This window comes from Xiphophorus maculatus, chromosome 24 (genome assembly GCF_002775205.1).
Source record: "Xiphophorus maculatus strain JP 163 A chromosome 24, X_maculatus-5.0-male, whole genome shotgun sequence".
Lineage (NCBI taxonomy): Eukaryota > Metazoa > Chordata > Actinopteri > Cyprinodontiformes > Poeciliidae > Xiphophorus > Xiphophorus maculatus.
Window position 1 is genome coordinate 9667540 of NC_036466.1, and position 15677 is coordinate 9683216.

The window sequence follows — 15677 nt, forward strand, 5'->3', positions numbered from 1 at the left end:
GTGTAGGCGGGTGGAGAGTGAAGGGGTGGGGGGGTGTTCATGTTTCACAAATCTTTGTGTCATATCTATTCATGTGCAAATTCAGTGGATTTCTTGCCACCAATTACCATCGCTGCCTTTATGGATTTATACACAAAGATGTTCTGATTTGGACTAAGGCTGAAACGATTAATCGTGATGCATCTATTATTGAAAAAATCGTCAACTAATTTAGTAATCAATTAATCGTTAGCTGGAGTATGCAGTCTCTCAAAACAGCAATATGCTGAAAACAACATTCAGTTAAGCAAAAACTGTTCCAAAAATATGTATATTTTGCATTTAAGATTTAAAAAAAAACAACTTTCCATGTAAATATGTGCTATCCAGAACTCTTTAAGTGGCATTTTAGCTTCACCAGGTTCAAATTCCTCATTAAAAATTAAATAGATGCACCCTTTGCTACAAATGATCGAGTGTCCACTAAAGGAATCATGTTATTGAATTTTAGGCAATAAAATGTTTGTTTATTGCATCTTTTAATGTATTGTTAGTTGCAGGTATTTTAGTAATCGTTTAATTACTTTAATTAATTACATTCTAATGCAAATCAATTGTTTCCTCCTTTTTTTGCAGTAACATAGCATTACTTTAGTAAATTTGTCCCAGGTCAGGCTCACAGATATTTTCATCTTAAATGCAAAATCTTTATATTTTTTATACAGTTTTTGTTTCATATCTGCACTGAGTTTACTGTTCTTTCAACAAATGGTCTTTTTGAGAGTCTATACTTCGGTTTACAATTAATCGATTACAAATTAGGTGACAATTATTTTAATAATCGATTAATAGTTTCAACCCTAGGGCTCAGAAGCCACATTTATAGATTTATAGAACTGATAGTATTGATTTGTATGTTAATATGTGCTTAAATGTTTTCTGTCACTCACAGGGAGAACACTTCCTACTAGATAGAAGGTAATCTCCGTCCTGAAATGATTTTGATTCGTTTTCTCAGTTTTTACAACCGGAGTCACGTTGGAACGTTGTTTTTCAGCGCACAGGAGGAACACGTGTTGCTGAGCACTCAACAAAGGCGCCAAATGTTCAGGTTAGGTCCAGAAGCTTTGTCCTACCAAAAATAAATATATATTAATGTATTGCTTCTGAAGTTACTCCGCTCTGCTTCCAGGTTACGAGCCGGCCATTCAGGCGCCAGCCGCCAGAGCAGCTCCGAGACGGAGATGCTGCCGCGGCACGGTGAGCCGCGGCCGTGGAGCAGCACGGACAGCTCGGACAGCTCCAACCGGCTCGCCCCGCGGCCCGCCATCACCAAGGCCAGCAGCTTTAGCGGCATCTCACCGGGCCTGGTCAGAGGAGACAGCACGGCCAGCAGCAAGAGCACCGGCAAGCTTTCCAAAACAGGCAAGGGAAACGGAGGCAACGTCCTCAGGACATCCTAAACCCGAGAAATTTCTCAAACTAGAGGTAGATTTATTCACAGTAAAAAAGAAATAGGACAGCAGAGATCATATCAGAACAAATGTTTGTTTCTGCTGCTGTTGTCAAAACCTGTTCCCACTTCAACCTGGTGGTAGGAAAGACTGAGGGGGAAAAGTGTCACAGCAGCAGAATAAAACGCTAACCGTGACGATTTGCTGCATTATTTACAAGTGGAAGCATGTTAGAGAGATAAATTTAAGGCAGCAAGTGCTTACCCCTACAGTATGATCCATCTGTAACTTTATTGGCTTAGAGCAGACGCTCTGCATCGTGGGCTTATTTAGTTATCACAGATTTTGGCCTCTGCTCTCCCTGACATCATTTCTGTTGATTTCTTATTTTTGCTGAAAACTTTTTTTGTTGTTGTTGTTGCTGGAAGTTGTTTATGAAGCAACTGGACTCGCTCACATCCAGGGAGGGAAATTAAAGCAGACACCTCACCTCTGTTCTGACCGCAGCAGCTGTCACCTTAGCTTAAAGTCTCAGTTTCCGATATTTATCGGGAAAACGGGAAGTTAATGTCATGTTCGGTGTGTTGTTTAATGCAACAGATTAATATGAAGCAGTGTGTTGCTGCTCAAATCTGGCCCTCTAGACTACACATGCCAAATTATATTAACGAATCCCTCAAATTTTTATAATTATATAGATTCAAGCAAAATCAACAGCATTTTTTGTGCTCATCCATAGAGTTTATTGCAAATTTTCTGCAGAAATGGTAAAAAAAACCTTGGGTTTAAGTGATGATGACTCCCACTTGCAGGTGGCAGTATTTCTTACTTTGGAAAATTTTCCTAAATTAGCAGCACAAAATTTATATTTTAGAAACAATCGCGAAATCCAGGAGGGACTGATACATGTAACAATAAATACTTAATAACAGTTGAATTGGTTTTATCTCTACATTCTGCCATAACATTAAGAACATTGATGATGTTGATATGACGCAAAATGAAAATGAGTTTGACACGCCTGATCTAGCACATAAAATCCTAAAAACAATCTATGACTTAAACCATTAAAGCTTATTATAGAAAAAGATTCATCGTGGATCATCAGCAGTCGCCTTAAGAAGTGAGGATGCATTATTAGCATCAGGCGTTCATTAGCAGCTAGCTAATGGTTTGGTCATTAGCTGATTGTTCTTAATTCCCCTCCTCAGGTTCTGAATCCTGCAGCAGCGTTGGCTCCTCGTCCAGCTCTCTCTCTCGCCCCCACCTGTCCCTCCAAATCCCCGCCGCCTCGCGCTCCGTCGTCCCCGGCAACCCCCTGCCCCTCCGCGCCGTCGACACCAGAGTCCCTGGACATCCCGAGGCGTCGAAGAGCGGCCCCTCCCAGCTGCTGGCGTCCGCCGGCGACGCGAGCGGCTACTACATGCTGCCGCTGGACGTGGCAGGGATTCCACCTGGCAGCATCCTGATCAACCCGCACACAGGTGAGGACAAGCGGCCCCGACCTCAGCGCGCGGTTTTGTAACTTCCAGTTTTCCTGATGTAAATTCATGACTCCCGGGGGCAGATTTCCAGCCTGGCCTGTGGCTTCACTCAGATTCTGTCAAATTAGTCGACAAAATTCACTCTGATCAGGACGCAGGAGCAGATGGCAGAGATCTGTGAATATGCATCACAGTTCTGAACTTTTCACCAGCAGCAGGCCGGGCTGGACCAGATCCAGCGTTCTGCAGCGCGATTTGTTTGGTCTGATTTATTTACGTGGATTCGTCTCGACAGGCAAGCCTTTCATGCACCCGGACGGCAGCGCTGTAGTTTATAACCCGCCTGCAGGCAGGATCCCACAGCAGGGGAAGACGCCGCCGCAGCCCAACCCTGTGCAGCAGCCGGCCAATCACGTTCACTCACAGGTCGGTGGCGTTAGCTTCATTTCTTTCTTTATCGTTTTTCAGTTAAAATAACTAACTTACCGCTTCCTCCTTCGTCCACGTTGACATCCTGTCCCTCTGTTCGTCTTCAGCCAGTCTATCCTCCTCTTCAGCCGTCCTCTGAGCCTGTCCACAACCCAACAGTTTCTTATCCTCTTCATCCTCCTCTTCCTCCTTCTCAGTTCCTGCCCGTCTGTCCTAACCAACAATACACTGTGGTACAGAACTTCTTCTTCTTCTTCCTTCTTCCATTTTTTAAAAATCCTTTCCTTCCTGCTCCATCCCCTGTCAGACCTGGATCACGGAGAGTTGGTTTCACTCAGCTCACTTCCACTAGATATGAAAACAACAAAAATAAATGCATAAAAGGGCGCGGAATTAAAATTCGGGTCAGGATTAGTTCGGCAGAAGAAGTGTTTCCAGCTCTGCTGTGACCCAGGTCTTCATTTTTTTATCTGTGCTTTTTGAAGCTGAAAGAATAAAGGAAGCATGCAAATCCAGGTATAATCCAGCCAACTACCAACAAACTCCAGGTTGTTTGATTGATTTGTAGACAATAGACATTTCCCTGTATGTCTTAGAAAAACAATAAGTCAAGGATTATGAATTAAATGAAAAATGAAGGCTGATTTTCTAATAAAAACTTCATTTTAAATAAATGTTCCCTAGTGGCAGGGCTGGATTTAAAAGGATGTGGGTTCCTGGGCTGGGAACCATTTTGGTGCCCTTTTCACATAATACAAATTCTGTAACTTATGCAAATTACAGCATGAACTGATACCAACTGATGATACTATGTTTAATAATAAATATTGTTTACATTCCTAAAAATCCCAAAATGTTATTGCAACTTTTCTGAAATGACCCTGTGACTCAAAAACATAAAAAAATGTGGACACCCCCAAAACATTGATGCTCTGGGCTGCTGCCAATAAGTCCAGCTGTAGTGAAATCCATTTATTTTTAAAAGGTAATTTCAGTGTGAATTTATGCTACCTGAATAAAAGCTGAATGTATTTTAAGACGTCGTTGCTTGGGGGCGCCACCGAGGTGTGAAGGTGCATCTGGCCGGATCCCCTCTCCACATATGTGGATCATGAATCCACTTAACCTCATTTCTGACCTGGTTTTAGCGAAAGCCGTGCCTCTGTGGCTAATTATGCTGGTGGAAACTTCCATTAATATTTAATTCATCACCAGATGTTGGCTCTGAATAATCCATGACTGAAAACATGACTTTTCCAACAACATGTCAGAAGTGACCTGGACTTGGTTGCTGTGGCGATATGGATCAGGGACAAATGTAATCTTTTAGGCTTAATTCATCAGTTTGTTGCCTAAATAAAGAATCATTCTTCTAAAGCTGAAATGAATAATCATGATTAATTGATTAGTTAAATAATCATTAACTAATTTAGTAATTGATTAATCATCTGAAAGTGTACAGACTCATTAAAAAAGGCTATTTGCTAAAGGAACAACAAAATTGAAGCACTAATTAAGCAAAAACTGCATTATATATATATATATATAATTTTTTTTTTTTTTTTTTTTTAAGATAAAATCCTTGTTGTCTGAAAATATAGTTTAGCCAAAACTAGTTTTAGTTTCACCTGGTTAAGATTCAGTAAAGGAATGCTGTTATTACCTTAAATATTTTCCTTATTTGATAGAATAATCGATTTTCTAAGGCCTCTAACGCGACATCATCTCTGCAGCCTGACGTCCTGAGTGCCCAGTTTGGTCACATGACGCTGTCGCAGCAGCCATCGAGCGATGGCGCCGGCGTGTCTTCTCCAGACGGCCGCCACTTCCCGTTGCCCTACACCCACCCGTCGGCCGTGGTGCTGCAGGGAGCTCCACCGCCGCAGGTCAGCGGCTACGTGGTGGCAGGACCATTAGGGGGCCACCCCGGAGTGCTGCAAGGTCAGCACGTCCCGACGGCACTGGCGCCCAACCACTCGTACTCCAACGCGGGCCCCGCCCCTTTTCCCACGCTAAATCAGCCCCTCCTCCAGCAACACGCCTACATCCAGCAGCCGTTGCAACAGGTGGGGCGTTTTGGTTCATTTCTTCTTCGTCTTCTGTGGTGAAATGAGTTGAAGTTGTCTTTTATGGGTCTCCGGCAGATGTCCACGTGTTACTGCTCACCAGCTCACCACCCTCAGTGTTCCAACCAGCAGCAGCCGCCGCCGCAGTATCGACCTCCGCTCAACCCACTGACCTATAACTGCCCTCAGAGCCAAAACCTGCCCCAGCAGCAAGGTAGAGCCAGTTCCACATGTTTTCACCACTCCTTTTACATTTTACCAAATTCAAACTCCACACTGCAACGTTACTTTGGGGTTTTTATGTGATGGATCAACACAAAATAGTGCATCTCTATTTATACACATTCTTCTTTTAAAAGTAATTCTACCTCAGACTGAATGGAGACTGAACTGCAGGCTGAACTGCGAACATCAGTTTTCAAAGCTTTCTAGGGATTCCTGATTAGATTTACAGCAGGTGCTTGGAATCCTTGAAGATGCTTGAACTTCAATTAGGTGTTTTCAAGGTTTGGAAAGTGCTTGATTTCTGTATAAAGTAAACTGCAGTTTTGTAATAAAGTGCAATCTTCAGTTGGAAACAGACTTTTCAGACACCTTTTTTTTTCTCGCTGTCTGAAGTTGAATCAGACTGAGCTGTTCTTGTTTTTTAGGTTACTTATAATCACCTAAATTGTTTCAATTTACTAAATACTAAACATCTTATTTGTTTTTTAACATTAGATAACATTTATTTTTTGTTTAATCAGTGTTTTGTTTAGGGTTTGTGTTAGAGAAACATTTCAAAACATACATTGTTATATTATAGTTTGCTGCCGAATGTAGAATAATATCTCAAAACATTATTAATAACAGTAATACATTTTTATTTTAGTGTGTGCTGGAAAAGTTTAAAAACTTGCCTTAAAAATTCTATAATTTTACTGAGGGATCAGGGTACCAACCCTGAGTTTAGGCCTGTACTTTGACTAGGCCACCTCAGTCTGATGTCCTCCTGTATTTTGCTCCAACCAGCTTCCCTGCAGCATGATGCTGAATGTTTGCAGCTCCTCCGCATCACAGTCCTGCACTACTTTCTCCTGTCACAAAAAATCCCAACATGTTAAAGTTGGTGGTTGAGATATGAAAAAGTATTCCCAGTATAAATCCCTTTTTTAAGGTTTTTCTCCCCTCCCTCCCAGGTGCACAGACTTCTAAAAATGATCTCTTTGATTTCACACCAGGGTTTCAGGATGAGACCAAAGCTCCAAATTGTTCAAACACGGCTTTGAATTAGTGTCGCAGATCTGAAGACGAATCAAAGGAGGTTTTGATTAATAAGAATCGCCGTCTCCTTTGCTTCACGCTGCTAGGAGAAAAAGCTGAGCTTCGTCCGCTCAGGAGACCTGAACCGCGCTCCGTTCCTTCACAGCAGTGCCGCTGTCCAACAGCTCCGCTGAAGGACAAACATTACTCGCTTTTTCTTCTTCTTCTGTTTGTTTTTTACAGCTTCACATGCATCCCCACTGGTTTATTCCCCTCCTGCTTCTTTTTTCTTCTTTCTTCACCACAGGAGTTTGGATTGTTAGCTCCCATTTTGCCTTTCTCTCACGCTGCTGCACATATGTCTCTGTAAGTGGCTGCGGCACTATTCTGTCATCTGCAAGGGGCCGCAAATATGGCTTCCCTGCTGGGGAGTCGGGGAATAGGCAGCGGACAAATGAAACTGACCTACAAAGGCGAATACAGCAATTATTTTTCACGGAGACAGTGGAATGATTTTTTTTTTTAAAAACATGCACACAGGAGGCACCTTTTTGCTCTGTTTTTGCATTAATTAAAGAGGAAACGAACATATAAGCGTAAAGGTTGAACAGGAGGTTGAACGCGTGAAACATGGAGAATTCTCAGGCGGTTTGGCCGTTGCCATTGGCGCTTAATTGCATCAGTCAGTCACCAGCTCTGTGACTTCCGTCACGGTCATTTCCTGCAGCACGTTTGTCTCATTTTTAGACTTCTCTCCGAGGTGAAGGCGCAGGTTAGCATTTCTCTAGCTGAAGCCGGTTCAGTCAAAGTAAAAGATTTGTTGTTCCTCGCTCCTCAAACAAAAAGCAAGACGGCTGGAGACCTGGGAGGCGGGATGCGGGGCCGGGACGCTGTCTGAGAGGCCTCTATGAATCTCACAGTGAACCGGTCTCTTTTTCAGCCCCTCGCAGCTCGCTTTCACCAAGCCTCGTTACCTCCACGACATCAGTCAAGAAAAGGGCTCTCTTTGACTGATTTTAGCTGCTCATTGCCTCTGTTTTTATGAATATATATATATTTTTTAAAAAGGGCAGAAACCAGCCCTCATCTGCTGCCTGCTGGATCGTAATAATGCGAGGTGCGTTTCATACGACGGTCATTTCATGCTCGGTTTGGGGAAGTGAAGGTGGATAAAAATAGTCCTGGCCGCCCGGCTCCTTGCGCAGCTCTTTCATTGTCTAGCTGTACTTTTCTCCCAGAGCGCCAGCCTCATAAAGACACCTTCACAAAAGGACGCCCTCCCCTTTTGTCACCTGGGTTACGCTGTATGTAGGACACAGGGGGAAAGTAGTAATTCTAAACGCCTTTTATTATTTTTTTTCTTTTAGTCACCTTGACATTTAAGTGTCTCTATGACTTTGCAGCATCTTTGTGCAATCCGCTCTAAATAGGTTTTGTTGAAATGAGGCGTGTGGTTGAACTGAAGAGTTTTCTTTCTTTCTCTTCTTTTTTTTTTATTATTCCCTGTCGAGGATTGGCTCGATTACTCACTTCGCAGGCTCGAGCCACCCCCGGCTAAATCAAATATATCGACTTTCTGCAAACCTGTTCAGCAGAAACGGCTCCACTTCTCCTGTTGTTCTCACTCTCCAGTAACCTTAATGTTCCTTTGTTTGGGTTTTTATATGCTAATCTGTCTTAAAAGCCGAATATGTGGCCTTTTAGTGTTTGTATCTTGCTAAAAAGTCACTTTTTTCACTTTAAAACCACAAGCTTTAGTGACTGTAATGGGATATCTTCATATGGTGGTGGCAGCGTCATTCTCTTCCTGCTAGAGGCTGGAGAAGACTTCCAACAACTCTAAATGTACTGTATTTGTCATGTTGGAATGGCCTAATCAAAGTACGACATTCTCAATTAAAGTCCAGATCTGAATCTAATTGAGAATCAGATGGAAAAGTGGAAAAATTTTAAAATGAAAATGTGAAAAAACTTCAGAGGAATGAATAGTTGTCTCAGGTTTTAGCGTTGTTGGGTCACAGCGTTTGTGTTTGTCGTTTCGCCATCAGTGCACCAAGCCATGATGCCAAACCCGGCGTCCAGCTACCAGACCGTAGTGGGCGTGCAGCCGACTCCCAGCCTCGCTCTCACTGGCAACCAGCAAAGCAATATGGCCAACCAGATGCAAGGCATGATGGTCCAGTATCCTCCAATGCAGTCTTATCAGGTACTTTGTTGATTAATTTCCCTCCTTCCTCTTTCATGTCACAAGACAGAAACTGAAGAGGGCGTCTGTCTAAATCGGTGTTTACTTTGAAGCAGTGGAGGTTGATTAGATTTTTTTAAATTTGTGCAGCAGGTTTCTGTTCCGCAGCAGACGTACCAGCAGCCAGTGTTTGTGTCCTGCCAGCCAGGACAGGGGGCGGTGGCTGTGTCTGGCATGCAGCCCTGCTACAGCCTGCTCCCCACCAACCAGCACACCACCATGAGGTATTACCAACAAAAACACCCATAGATCGATGATCTAACAAGAAAATTAGCTTTAATGACGTTGCGTTTTGTCTAAACATTTAATTTAAGTTTAAATTAGTAATAAAACTCACATTTGGTGGTGTATTTTTTTATTTGCCTCCATGTGAATGTTCTCAATCTCCAAAAAGCAATTTAAAAGTGCTGAAAGGTGTTTTTTACACTCCTGAAAGACCTAACAAGTCTGAGTGAATCCCCAAAGCGCTTCAGAGCTATAAGGTCGTTTCTGTTCACAATGAGGGAGGAAAAAACCACAATCCTCCTGGAGAACGGCGACTGTGGGTAGCTGGAAGAGCGTCAGCCGGTTCCTGCGAAAGCAAGACGCGTAATTAGTTTCTACCTCTGCGCTCCCAATCAATCACCAATCTGCGGGGACGACGGCGCGAGCTCGGCCGTGTTCGCAGTGGAACAAGGAGGTCACTTTCTCCCTCGCCGTCCCAGCTGTGAAAACGAGGCTGCGTTTGTAGGCCAGTCAGCAAGGAGATGATTTATGCAGCAGCAGCAGCAGCTCCGGTTCGGCTCGCTTGTTTTCCCACGGGGGCCGACTGTCCACCTGCAGCCGGATTCCTCGCCAGCTGGAGACCAGTCCCTCCAGGCGGCTCGCTTGCTGAGCGGGGAGCCACTTTTTCCAGATGGAAAACTCAGTTGCATCGCTCAGCTCTCACACCTCCTGGAGACAAACCTTATGTTTAGGAATTTCTTTTTTTCCAGCCGCTGAAAGAACCAGCCGCTTGATCTACGCTTTGCTTCGTACGAAGGGATTGGCACGACAGAGAAGTAGGGTAGCTAAGAACTAGCTAAGAAAACAAACTATTATTTGAGAATAAAGTCATAATTCATAAGTTATAACGCAAGAATAAAGTCGAAATGATACGAGAATTAAGTCATTTAATAATATTCAAGATATTGCAAGAATAAAGAATAAATTCTTATTATAAAGTAGAATAAGAATAAAATCATAGCATTACGAGAATAAGGTCGAAATTATATGAGAATAAAGTCAATATTTTGACAATAAAGTACTATTATGACTTTATTCTCATAATTTTGTTTTGTCTGGACTCTTGCTTATTGAGAAACGATTGTTTCCTGTAGGTATAAACTCAGTTGAAATGTTAAACTTTATCGAAACACTAACATTTTCCCGTGATGTACATAATTCTGAAGTTTGATGCTATGAATTACTGGTAATTTCCTGCACTTCCTCCACTGCCATTGCTTAAACAACAGGCTGACTACAGTTATAAAAAAGAGAATCCATTTCAATGGTAGAAACCCCAAACTGAGCAGTGAAGACAGATTAGAATCAAGCTGAATTTGAGGCTAGGCTATGTGTTAGCATTTTATTTTCTATTCTACTATGTAGCATCTCAGGATTCATTTCCGTCTTGTTTTCCAGCTCCACCGTGAGTTTCCTGCCCGCCCCGGTGATGGAGTCGCTCCAGTTTCCTCAGAGCTCGTCTCCCTGCGTCTCCCAGCAGCACCCGGGCCAGCAGTACGGAGGTAGCTGCGCCTTCAAACCCCTCGCCCGTTTTTACAGTAGGATCACGAAGTGAAAGCGAGAATATGCTCATCTTCTGACACGAGCCACCCTGGAGATTCCCCATCTCTGTCAAAGCTTCCAACACTCTCCCCCCGCCTCTCCATTTCTTTGTGTCAATAACCTGCAAAATGCATTCCTGCACAGCCACCGGTCTGCATCCAGTAATGAAATAATCCTTCCTGGGCTGACTCTGGCTTTTGTTTGTGCTGCAACGCATAATTAGATTTCCTCTCTGGCGTTTTTAAAATGAAAAAGAGCGGCGTTAGTTTCTGAGAAACTGCGATCTGCAGGTGCACCTTCCTTCCTCCGCCGAAAAACGTCCTGCTGACATCAAGTCGCAGTGAAAAGCTGAGAGAGCAACAAATGTCTCGTCAGAGGGGGAAGTGAGACGCATAATGTGATGTAGTTGTTAAGAATTGGTTTCAATTAAAGCTGCAGAAATCTATTTGTTCCCATCAGGAAGAAATGATTCTTCAAAATGAGCCCAGCAGGAATATACACTAAACTTATGCAGCAGTTGTTGTTTTTTTAATTAAAAAAATTTAGTTATTAAGTTATCCAGATTGAAATCAACATTATAATGAAGCAAGAAGATATCTTTGATGGATGCATGCAAATTAAGTTTGAATTATGGACATTTTTCTGCAATGTACATGTCATTGCATGTTTCTGCCACCAGGGGGAAGAGTTGGGTTCATCTGAAAATCCTGCGTTCTGGTTTATTATTTAGCTTCATTTTGTTTCTGAGCAATCATCATATTTAAGCAGCTGTTGATCTATGATTTCATAAAACCAAGAATTTGACAGACCGATTGAGTTTAATGACACTTGGTGGATACAAAAACATGTTTTCTTTTATTATTTCTAATTTTTTTCATACATTAAAAACATATTTCCAGTTACATTTTTCAAAATAGCGAGATAATCCAAAAAACTTCTGTAACATTTCTTAAAATAGCAAAACCATATACCCAGAATCTAATACAGTGTACATTTTTACATTATTATTTTATTTTTACACCATATTTAATGTTAATAAAAAATATATTTTTGCATTCTATCTTGTTTTAACAACACATTACTGCCACCCTGTGGCATTTTTGTGTAATTGCAGTTTGTTTGACCCTAAACCGACAGCCTTTTAGTCACTCTTATTTAGAAAATTGCTTACACAGTAGCTTTCATTACACAAATAGCTCAAAATTAGCTTTAATGTTGTGTGTTTTTATGCATTTTCAGTCTTTTTTGCCCAGGCTCCTCTCTGATGACCTTTATTATTCATGTCTGGTTATTATGGAGGCTCAAAGGAGGGAGCCGTCTTTTCCAGCCCGTCAGTAATGAGGTCAGGCGAAGGTCTCGCTGCGGCCTCACCTGCAGCAAGACCAGTAAACGCTTTTAATTGGCTGGGCTGCTCAGAATCGACAGATTACTATCCCACATATCCGTTGTCCTTGTTACTGTCAGAGGGAATCATTTCATAAATCAACGACGGGCAAAGTTTGCCAAACGGCTTCCACCCCGAGTGAGCCGAAGGTAAACAGACGTTAATTAAACCGTAATGTATGCAATCGTTTGATTTCATGGGCTGCATTAAAGTCTAATTAGATAATTGGAGTGTTTTAATTCTTGAATGGAAACTTTTTTTTTCTTATTTACTGATCAGGTGTGCATGAATAACGATCCGATGTGTGTTTCTGTTGATCCTGTCCGCCTAACGTGGCATCCGCCGATCTGTGTGCATCCAGGGTTGTTGCCAGCGGCGCCCGGCGGCGGCATGGTGATGCTGCAAATGGCCGCTCCTCCCTGCCAGCAGCCCCGGGCCCCGTCCCCCTGCCAGAGGAAGCAGCCCAGCCACAAACACTCCGACCAGCAGCAGCAGCGCGGCCGCAGGCCTGCAGACGTCCCCCAGACTCCTGATAACACCCAGGTACAAACGCTGCACGAAAAAAAAATGTTCTTGAAGTTTTGACGACCTCCAAATCTGATTCTGCAGTTTTCCAACCATTCCCGATTAGCACGTTCGCGCAGCTTTGGGGACAAACCCCGCTGTACGTCTGTGAGTCGCGGCGGTGTCGAGAAAGCAATTTAAAAGCTAATTTAGTCGGGTTGTGACAGTGATTTGAGAATTGTCGCCCTGAGCCAGACTTGGTCTCTCCCTGCTGCGGCAGGCGGGTTAAATGTCGCCACAAATAGGCTGCGCAAATGAAGCCGGCGTCGCCGAAAACCTGAAAACGAGGAGAAAATAGTCCTTAGCGCCAGGGTGTAATGGTACATTAGTGGGACTAATGTGGATGAAATGGTACATTAAAGCAACCACTTGAACATCACAATGACTTTGGAGAAGTAGTTGGAGGAATAGTAGTTTGTTTTTTAATGAAAGTGTTTGTGTTTGTCTGCTTCCTGTTCCTGCGCCGCCGCCGGGTTGGCTGTAGAGCAGCCTGCCTTCGTCTCCGGCGCTCACCCCCTCGCCCTGCCAGCCGCCCCACATCAAGGCCCTCTCGTCAGGCCTCTCCCCCATCCCCGTCCTGTCCCACCACCCGCAGCTCCCTACAGCCTTCATCCACAGTGGACAAGGTCCAAATCGCTCCTTTCTGATCCACTTATACGATTTCTGCTCAGAATTCACCCAACGTGGGTTCCCCTCTCTTCCAGGTGAAGCACATTACTCTCTCTTGGGTCAGCCTCTGCAGTACAAACCCTCCATCAGGCCTCCGCTGCTGCACACTGCACACATGGTAACCAAACACCAGGTAAAATAATCTGTTTACAAGGAGAAACTCCTTAAATCGTTTTTTAATTCTAATGATTTTCTTTCTTCCTTTCTTTCTTTATTTTGTTGCTTCTTTCTTTCTCCGCCCCTGCAGGGTCCTCTGGGAGTTTGGCGTAGCGGTCATGGGAGGAAGTCCAGCAGAAAGCCACTATCTTCAGACCTCAGTGTATGTAGAGAGGAGATTTCAGATGGAACAGCTTCATTTTTTAAAGTAAATTCATCTTTAATTGCAGGAAAACGTCTTTAAAATCCCTGCTGTTATGCACGGTGGAGGATGTGTGATGCTGTGACCTGGGAAAATTAATGTGTGTCATGAAAAACTTGATAAACTGAAATGATCACAAGTTCTCCACCGAACGGAAAAATGGGCAAAATTTCTCCTTTTGAAAGAGATTTTTAAACCAGGATTACAAATTAAAATTAAGAAAAACAACGTTCACTTCTGATTTCTTGGATTCGTACCAACATATTCTCATGAATTGGAATATTTTATTGAATAAGACGCATTTATTTTACTCCAGTAAAGGTGGGCTGTATATCTAACAGCATCTTTTAGCTGCTTCACACAAAAGATTCCCCAACAAGCAGCGTTTATTTCCTGACGGACGCCATCAGACCGATTAAAAACCAGCTGCTTTGATGCCAATTTAGCAGATTAAGTGAAAGTAGCATCACTTTTCTTGTTGTCAGATTATGCTTGCCGTGTTCCTCCGTTGTGGAAAAGCGTCTGTCAGTGGATGGATGTAAGCAGAATAAATTACAGACGAGGCAGAAATCACACCTGCCAGAGGAACCTGCAGCAACGGCAGTATTTGAAATGTGCTGATTTCAATCATTCAGCTGTATTATTATTGTTGAGGGGGGGTTTTTTGCTGAAATTTCTCCTTTCAACAAAAAAATTACCTCCATTTGATTTTTTTCTTCTTTTTTTTATTTTTTTAATGTAAGAATAAAAAACTTAGACTCTGTTTTCTCTGAAAATGTCAGCAGTTTATCGAAGCCTCAACGGTCCAGCTCTGATTTTCACTTCATCCAAGATGGTTGTTTTATTTACCAGCTCTCTCTGTGTGTGTGTGTGTGTGTGTGTGTGTGTGTGTGTGTGTGTGTGTGTGTGTGTGTGTGTGTGTGTGTGTGTGTGTGTGTGTGTGTGTGTGTGTGTGTGTGTGTGTGTGTGTGTGCGCGTGTGTGTGTGTGTGTGTGCGTGTGTGTGTGTGTGTCTGCAGTGAGCAGCAGTCAGATCCTGGAAATGACGCGTCCCCCGGCTGGGATCGGCTGCACAGACTCCCTCTGGAGGCTCTGTGAAGCGCGGCTCGACGCGAGCGGCGGCGTTCCCGGTGGACATCCGGCCTCATCACACCTCGTCTTTGCCAAAAACAGAGAAAACAAAACGCGCCACCTTAAAAACTCTGGCACCGGATTCAAAGGGTGGGAGCGGCGTGACTCGGACAAGGCCGGCCCGACGCCGCTTGGGTCTTCGGTGCAACTTTAAGGCGCCAACATGAACCTCTGCTGCCTCAGTTCTGGACCGTCTCTGAGACACGATCCAAATCAAAGTATCAGATGTTTGACTTGTGAACATTCACATTTATTTTTGTTTGTTTTATAGCTTTTTCGTTTTTTCCTGGCAGACGGATTTGTACAGAGTTCAGCAAATCTGCCTTTCTGTTCTAAAACGTTTTAGAGGATTTATTTACCAGCTGGTGTGCCGCTTGTGATAGCAGGTATAGGACTGACAGCACCGCCTAGACCAAGGCACACACACAACTGATTTGTTTTTGCCCACTTTTTTTTTAAATAAAAGGATTGAATTTTGTTAAAGGTTACAGAACTAGCTTTTATCTTCAGTTGGTTACCTAACACTCTCCCCAGTAACATCTGTACAATGTAAAAACACTGAATAATAGAGACTACCTGAATTATTTAAAGAACCGTCAAACACAGTGAATGTTGCATTTGCACTGAAGTAATCAAAGTGAAAGATTTGATTTGTATCAAAGCCTGGGTTTTTTTTTTATTTTCTTTTATGATCCTTCCTCCCATACCTGTTTGTTGCACTCGCCAGGCCACTTTGTTTTATATGATTAAATTAAAATTGTTTAAAAGCACAATTAAAATGCAAATCGAGTGTGTCACTCTTGACTTAATTTGTGAAACGGGAGTTTTTCGTACTTTTTTTCTGGCTTGTTTGACTTTAATAAATGT

General features: G+C 43.0%; 1 protein-coding gene across 10 annotated transcripts in view; it reads left to right on the top strand.

Moving 5' to 3' along the window:
• The window catches only part of LOC102229956 (R3H domain-containing protein 1), a 42105-nt gene extending 26477 nt beyond the window's left edge, over window positions 1-15628 (top strand). For 4 of the 10 annotated variants that reach the window (XM_023329223.1, XM_023329224.1, XM_023329222.1 and 1 more), the window contains 16 exons: window positions 932-957; window positions 1037-1090; window positions 1172-1404; window positions 2645-2917; window positions 3213-3343; window positions 3454-3579; window positions 5080-5412; window positions 5491-5626; window positions 8703-8860; window positions 8990-9123; window positions 10562-10665; window positions 12451-12632; window positions 13138-13279; window positions 13358-13455; window positions 13570-13686; window positions 14699-15628. In XM_023329223.1, the coding sequence (XP_023184991.1) occupies window positions 932-957; window positions 1037-1090; window positions 1172-1404; window positions 2645-2917; window positions 3213-3343; window positions 3454-3579; window positions 5080-5412; window positions 5491-5626; window positions 8703-8860; window positions 8990-9123; window positions 10562-10665; window positions 12451-12632; window positions 13138-13279; window positions 13358-13455; window positions 13570-13686; window positions 14699-14701 (2250 nt within the window). In that variant the 3' untranslated portion in view covers window positions 14702-15628. Of the gene's footprint in view, window positions 1-931; window positions 958-1036; window positions 1091-1171; window positions 1405-2644; window positions 2918-3212; window positions 3344-3453; window positions 3580-5079; window positions 5413-5490; window positions 5627-8702; window positions 8861-8989; window positions 9124-10561; window positions 10666-12450; window positions 12633-13137; window positions 13280-13357; window positions 13456-13569; window positions 13687-14698 lie in introns of those variants that run through there. The other 6 variants (XM_023329226.1, XM_023329225.1, XM_023329228.1 and 3 more) reach the window with 6 other exon arrangements.
• The last annotated feature ends 49 nt before the right edge of the window (window positions 15629-15677 follow it).